The sequence below is a fragment of the Bufo bufo genome, chromosome 8 (assembly GCF_905171765.1).
Source record: "Bufo bufo chromosome 8, aBufBuf1.1, whole genome shotgun sequence".
Taxonomy (NCBI): Eukaryota; Metazoa; Chordata; class Amphibia; order Anura; family Bufonidae; genus Bufo; species Bufo bufo.
The window spans coordinates 212,573,071-212,580,434 of NC_053396.1; the positions used below are offsets into that span (position 1 = coordinate 212,573,071).

The window sequence follows — 7,364 nt, forward strand, 5'->3', positions numbered from 1 at the left end:
ACAGGGCCTTTAAGGTGTTGTAACTCACGTACCAGGTTAGGAATGCCAGAGTGGTGTAATGTCTCTGTATGGTAGTGGTAATGGTGTCAACGGTGTCTTCTACCTGGGTACGGCTGGACTCCTGGCTCACTTGCAATAAAATTAGTGTGGTGCTAGTAGGAGTAATAGAGGAATTTGCAGCAGTAATTGAGATCCAGACCTTGGGTAATGTTCAAACTTGTCTTTACTGGTTTTAGCTTTCATCCAAGCAAGGTACAGCATTAGTCTTTGGTCCCAGCAGGTATTGACAATGTGTGGCAGGAATATATCTTCTGTTCTATCATGTACCTGGAGCTTTGCAGGAAAAGGATGTCTGCTTGTTAGCTCTAAACTGTGGCAGGAATTTGGCTTCTGCACTTTCTATCTTCTGCTGTCTGGGGACTGACTAGCTGACGAGGAATATGGCTGGGTCTCTGGCCTGTACTCACAGCTATCTTCACAGGGTATGCTTCTTCCTGGAGTTGGAGTGGTCTGCTTGCTTCTTCCAGCTGAGGCTAATGATCAATGTCTCAGCCGACACAAGATCCTGGCTTAAATACCTATATCTGGGAGCTCCTACACGCACAGCCTTCCCCTAGCCGGAGTGGCTGGCACACTGACTCTAACTTCCTTCTCCACCCATGAGGCAGGATGTGGGAGCAACCCACTCTGCTCACAGAGGGGGGAGCTGAACTAGAATGAACTATTCCAGCTCAGAAACACTAAACTGAAACTTAGCTCCTTGCCAGAACATTGCTGCCACCTGCTGGTGAACATGGAAATTGCAACAATTACGGTATACATTTGACAAGGTTTAGAATGCACAGTTGCGAGGATATTATGTGAAATTACATGAGATGACAAGGTTAAGGCTCTTAACAGATTGTAGCGGGGTAGAAGAGTTTAGTAACACAACTCTGGGGTGTTACACAAGAACTACCAAAGATGCACCTAATTTATGACAGGGTGATAAATTATGGACATCTTCCAACAACAAAGCCGGCATAAAATGTCAAAAAATGAAGGAGTAAAAGACTGACATAAAAAGACTTTGTAAATGACCCCCTTTGTTTTTGCAAAAACAACATGCGTCGAATGCGTTTTTTTCTTTGGAAATCAGAAACTGCTGTGGATTTCAGCTTCTCCGTTGCAAAGGGAGAAATCCGCAGCCGATTTCAAATCCTCTCCACAGGTCAATTTACACTGCATATTGATACCGGCTGTGTGTGTTCCGCATTTTGTGGCACAGAACGTCCTGCCGTCTATAGAACAGTCCTATGCTTGTAAGTAGGCATGAAACATCCAAAGTCGATTTGCATAAAACTTCGTTCTAATACTGTACGGAGCAGGAGCGCTCCGTACAGTATTAGGTACTTTTACACTCGCGTTTTGGCTTTCCGTTTGAGAGATCCGTCATGGGCTCTCACACGCGGTCCAAAACGGATCAGTTTTGCCCTAATGCATTCTGAATGGAAAAGGATCTTCATCAGTTTGCCTCCGATCAGTCTCCATTCTACTCTGGAGGCGGACACCAAAACGCTGCCTGCAGCGCTTTGCTGTCCGCTTGACGAAACTGAGCTAAATTAAGAATGCTATTATTTTGCTTATAACCATGTTATAAGGGAAAATAATAAAGATCGGGTCCCCATCCCGATCGTCTCCTAGCAACCATGCGTGAAAATCGCACCGCATCCGCACTTGCTTGCGGATGCTTGTGATTTTCACACAGCCTCATTTACTTCTATGGGGCCTGCGTTGCGTGAAAAACACACAATATAAAGCTTGCTGCGATTTTCATGCAATGCACAAGTGATGCGTGAAAATCACTGCTCATGTGCACAGCCCCATTGGAGTGAATGGGTCTGGATTCAGTGCGGGTGCTTGCACCCGCACGGAATTCTAGCCCGTGTGAAAGGGGCCTTAAGGCTGTGGTCTGTGTGGCAACTACATTTCCTCAAGCGACTGCATCTCATGTGAGCCAAGCTCACTGCATCATAATGATCTATAATGCGGTGAGTTCCAGCAGTACTGTTCAGTACTCACAGCATCATTTGAGTACAAGACATTGGACCTGCAGTAGGACTGGAACTGAAGTGAGCTTGGTCCAAGCAATGCAACTGTCACTTGGACCACACAGAGCCATGTGAATGCAATTGAAGGGCTCATTCACACGACAGTATGTATTTTGCGGTCCACAAAACACGGATCCGCAAAAAAAAAACGAATGACATCCGTGTTGCATCCTTTTTATTTTTTGGCGGATCGATTGCACACGGAGTCATTTCCAATTTTTTTCAAGCCCCATTGAAATGAATGGTTCCCTATACGGACCTGTAAAAAAAACGGAAGAAAAATACGCCCTAGTGATCATGTTGAAACCAACCTAAGGTCTCATTCACACTTGTGTATTTCATTAGTTTTTGCCTCTTTTTTTTTTTTTTTTTTTTCTATGCCAAAACCAGGAAAGGATCATAAACACAGAAAAATATAATGGAAACTTTTTTCTAAAAAACAAACAAAAAACACACAAAAAACCCAGATACAATTTACTGATCAAGTATGCAATTGTGAAAGAGACCTAGCATTGTTCTGACGGCCCACCCTGCCAATCTTCTGTAGTAACAGAGAATAACATCCTGCTTTTAACTCTCCCACTGCCGCAGGGCACAGCCTAGACATTACAACGTGACTCAGGACTTCTGAGCATCCGACAGGCTCCTCTGGCAGTGAAGAGGTGCAGAGATGAGGGTGTGTTGTTCTGCACTGCTGGCCAATAGCAGAGGATCAGCTGAGGAGCAGAGCTGCAGCAGGGTGGCCTCCTCCATAAATAGAGCAGCAGCTGGGCGAGGGGGGCAGTGCTTGCTTGGTTGTAGGTGCCAAGTTTTTTAAGAAAGGACTTTGTGCTGGAACCTGGACAGAGAGGAAGGATGATCATCTAATGGTAATCGACACCATGTCTAGGGTGCGGTGTGTTGTATGTATCAGGGGATGCAATGAATTAGTAGGACAGAGATCTTTGGTTTGGGTGGATCTTCTCTCTTACCCATCATCTGTCTTGGTTAGAACTTTTGAATTACAGATCAGGTATTATTGCAGTGGAAATTTAAAAGTTTTTTTTCTTATAGCTTTTTAATGCTGGGGAGCCCCACTTTGTAGAAGGCATAACTGCTTTAGCTGTTTTTTGAACTACAAGTCTCAGCAAGCTGTTTGCAGACAATGCTTAAAGTCTGCTCGTTATAGCCGGGTTGGGCTCTGTTTACATTGCTTCTTTTTTTGACAGAAGGATAAAAAAAAAATAATTCAGAGCACATTCGTTGTATGGCTTGCAGAATGGTGGCACACTACATCATTTTGTGTGAGTACAGTCCGGATGTGTCTGTGTTTTATGGCGGGCTACAAACGGGTCCTGAACTTCTTCTTTCTTTTTTTTCTTTTTTTTTCTAAAGTCTCATTCACACTTGGGTGTTGTGTATAGGTATAGTATTTGTAAGCTAAAAAGTGGGAGATGTGCAAAACGACTATTTCTGTGTGCAGGTTCCACTTGGTCTAGGCTTACAAACACCACGGCTAGCCCTGACCAGAAACCGGCTTTGTAAAAGTGACTAAGCCTGGGCAGCGCCTCTCCTCCCCTCCAGCGTGGGGAGCGCTGGGTGGCACCATCTTCCTGTACTTTATGTACACCTGGCTCATGATCTTATTTTTGTGCGGCTAAGTTATGCTAAAAGAAAGTGTGCCTGGGCTTAGAGCTGAGTAAGGTAGGAATAGTAACCCAAATGAGCATCTACCTCTACCCATGCATGCTCGGCATATCTGTTCCAGAGAACGGGAGGCCACTTCTCTCCTAGGACCTCAAGAGGATCAGGCATTCTGAATCCTGAGGCGATCTGCAAATCTTGTGGATTTTTATTTTATTTTTGTGTGTGGATTTTGCACTTTTCAATGCAAGGGTGAGTTCTGCAGAAATCCACACTACAAATGAGAATTACATGAGGTTTTATTGCTCCAGAAATGGATGTGGATTACACGTTCTTCATAGTAATTGGTGCTGCCCAATTCTGTGGATTTGCTGCACAAAAAATTGGAGGCAGCAAATCCATAGCGTATCTACCTAGGTGTGAACCTACCTAGAACAGACTTCACACAGTTGTATTATGGTCACAACACCCGGACCCTTAAATGTGCCGATGTTGTGGTAGATTTGCATTTACTTCATTAGTACATTTCAGTTTTGAAACTACCATTTTTACAGGGAGACAACTGCAGAAGAAAAAAAATCAAAAAGATTAAGTTTAACCAACTTTTACAAAGCGGTTCTCTGGTCGCCATTTTGCAGCGGTATTTGTATGCCTAAACGTAGAACTTTGCGGTCCCCAATGCACGGGCAACATCCGTGCGGCGGTCGGGAAGGATCGAGACTTATTCAACTTGTATGGGTCCGTGATCCGTCTGCACCGCAAAAAAATAAACCATGTTCTATTTTTTTTTCTTTTTTTTTTTTTGCGGTGCGGAGGCATGGACAGAAGCACCACGAAAGTTCAGGTGAATGGGTCCGTATCCGTAATGTGGGGAGCACACTCGGCCGATGCAAGCATATGCGTACCCGCTCTTTGCGCGGCCGCAATATGACCGGGTAACTGCTGTGTGCATGAGCCTAAATCAGTATCTGATCAGTGGGGGTCTGACACCTGATCGCCTGTTTGAGAAGGACAATGGCCGTAGCGCCACGGCCTTCTCACAGCTTTCCCTAGGCCATGAGGGTGTCACATTTTATCCCGCCTAGGGGCTACCAACCCCTCATCCACCACGACTTCTGTGGAAAGGCCATTAAAACAAGTGTGCAAAAAAGTTAAGTGGTCTAATTATATATTATTTATTTTCAGACTAAAGCGCCATGGAAGTGTCAGAGTACAGTCCGCACCGCCATTCCCTCCTAGATGCCATCCACCGTTTCAACACTGCCACTACCATCATGGATGAGACAATCATGGTTCCCAGGTATGCTACAGGACATTACCCCCAGCCAAAGAAGAACAGGAAGAGCCCATCAAACCTAAGGATCTCCTTGGCCAGAACAATAATCTCTATGATTCCTATCTCCTTCTGAAGTCTCTGAGAAACGACATGAAATGGGGAGTGCATCATGAAAATGGAAAAACGGACGATCGCTGCCCTGACAAGGAAGCTCCCGAGGAAGAGACTGGTGATCTAGTGGACCAATTTCAGCATCATTTAAGAGGGCTCTTGTCTGTCCTAACAAAGCTGACCAAAAAAGCCAATCTGCTAACCAACTGTTACAAGAAGGAGGTTGAGACTGGGAATTCACATGCCCGACCATTTTCTAGCAACCATTATTACTGAGAATTAAACTACATTTGCTCCATTTGTACTTGGGTTTTTTATGGGCTCTAGGATAGTCTGTCTAGGGCAGGGATGCTCAACCTGTGGCCCGCCAGCTGTTGCAAAACTACAACTCCCCAGCATGCCTGGACAGCTTACAGCTATCGGCCTACAGAAGGGCATGGTGTCGGCCTAAAACAGCTGGAGGGCCGCAGGTTGAGCATCCCTGCTCCAGGGTGTTGGCTACTTGTGTTGAGGGAATTGCATTGTCCCTTGCACGTTTAAACTGTATTTAGACCAGGCATGCTCAACCTGCGGCCCTCCAGCTGTTGTAAAACTACGACTCCCACAATGCCCTGCTGTAGCTGTTCGGGCATGCTGGGAGTTGTAGTTTTGCAACAGCTGGAGGGGCCGCAGGTTGAGCATGAGTGATTTATAGACTATATCCAAAGTTCCAGCACTCTTGGGGGTAAGTGCAAACGGGATGCATATTCTATAGCTTTGTGTGCAGAAAATCCAAAGCGCTTCACTGTCCCAGCAAAGTAGTGGGCGATTTTAGGAAATGTTATCCTGTGTGTTTGCTGCAAAAACAATCTACAGCATATTAATGCATGTTGGATTCTGCACTGGGTGACCATCCGCAGAATTTCTGCTCTGGAGAGAATGCCTTGTATGGCTGTATCCTGAGCCTAAATCAGGGGTCGGCAGCTTTCGGCACTCCTGTTCCTATGATAGTACAACTCCCAGCATTCCCACTTGTTCTTTTACTCCCATAGAAATGAATTGTAGTTTGCGCAGAGCTGCAGCGCCGGAGGTTGCTGGTACCTGGCCTAAATGATACACTGCGGACTTCACTAACTGCTTCAATCTTTTAGGGGCTGAGAGAATAAAAGGGCCAGAATGGGTTACAGTTTTTTATATTTTTTTTATTTAAATTGTCAACCCCCTGAAAAGTGACCACATGAATGGACAGACAGACTGACGAGGACGTTAGCGCAGGTTTCTGGTAAACCTGTATCCATGCTCCTATTTTTACATTATTCACTTGTGTAGCTAAAGCCACTATTTAAATTTCACTACATCAAAGGCTCATTCACACGATCGTATGACTGAGTCTGCAATTTTGCGGCTCGCGTGCGGACTCGTTTATTTCAATGGGTCCGCGAAAGATGCGGACAGGCACTCCGTTGCTCAGTACCATAGCCCCGCCAAAAAATATAGAACATGTCCTATTCTAGTCCGTTTTGCGGACAAGGATAGGCATTGTTACGATGGATCTGCAAAAAAAATGCTATATGGATTTTTTTTTTTCGTTTTTTTTTTTTTCCCCCCGGACCCGCAAAATGCATACGTTCGTGTGCGTCTAGCCTAATGGGCCTCCGTTCTGTACGAATGCACACGGACAGCATATGTTATATGAGGACCACAATGTGCGGTCGTGTGAATATGCCCTAAATGTGTTGTAACTGTGCGCCCTAAAATCTGGCGAAAAAGCCTTTGCCTATTGACAAACTAAGAGTTGAGGATGTATCTTAAGTGTGTATTTTTGCTACTGAAGATTGAAATGAAATGTTGCTGTTGTTAATGTGCTTTTTTTTTAAAATACTGATATGTGTAATTCTGTTTTGTGTGAATAATCTTGTGTATACTGTGCTTTATCTATTTTATATTGGAAGACTTTTGCCCATCCTGTGGTATATATCAAACTTCCTTCAGATGTATGAACTGTATATACAAATGGGCTGTCAGTGGATATTGCAACCCATGTCCTCTAAGGGGAAAGCCATACTGATCAGGAAGTGTTATGTCAAGCTATGATCCTTTCATTCCTATAGGGGTATTCCGGTTGGACCTCTATCCTGTGGATAGGGAATAACTTGTACCAACTGGAATCCCACTAAGCCTGTAAGGTGGTCATTTGCAAAGACCGGTGGTTTGAGCTGCTGGAGCATGACCATTATTTATAAGTCGTTTAAAAAGTTGCAAAGGTGTCTTGTGACTACTTTTAC

At 44.6% G+C, this 7,364-nt stretch overlaps 1 protein-coding gene across 1 annotated transcript; it reads left to right on the plus strand.

Annotated features, from left to right (window-relative positions):
• The first annotated feature begins 2,969 nt into the window (after window positions 1-2,969).
• LOC121009237 (mid1-interacting protein 1-B-like) lies at window positions 2,970-5,400 on the plus strand. Its single transcript, XM_040442217.1, is given in 4 exon segments — window positions 2,970-3,102; window positions 4,899-5,008; window positions 5,010-5,033; window positions 5,035-5,400. Coding segments are annotated over 3 exon segments (465 nt in total). The 5' UTR covers window positions 2,970-3,102; window positions 4,899-4,909; the 3' UTR covers window positions 5,377-5,400.
• Window positions 5,401-7,364: the final 1,964 nt, after the last annotated feature.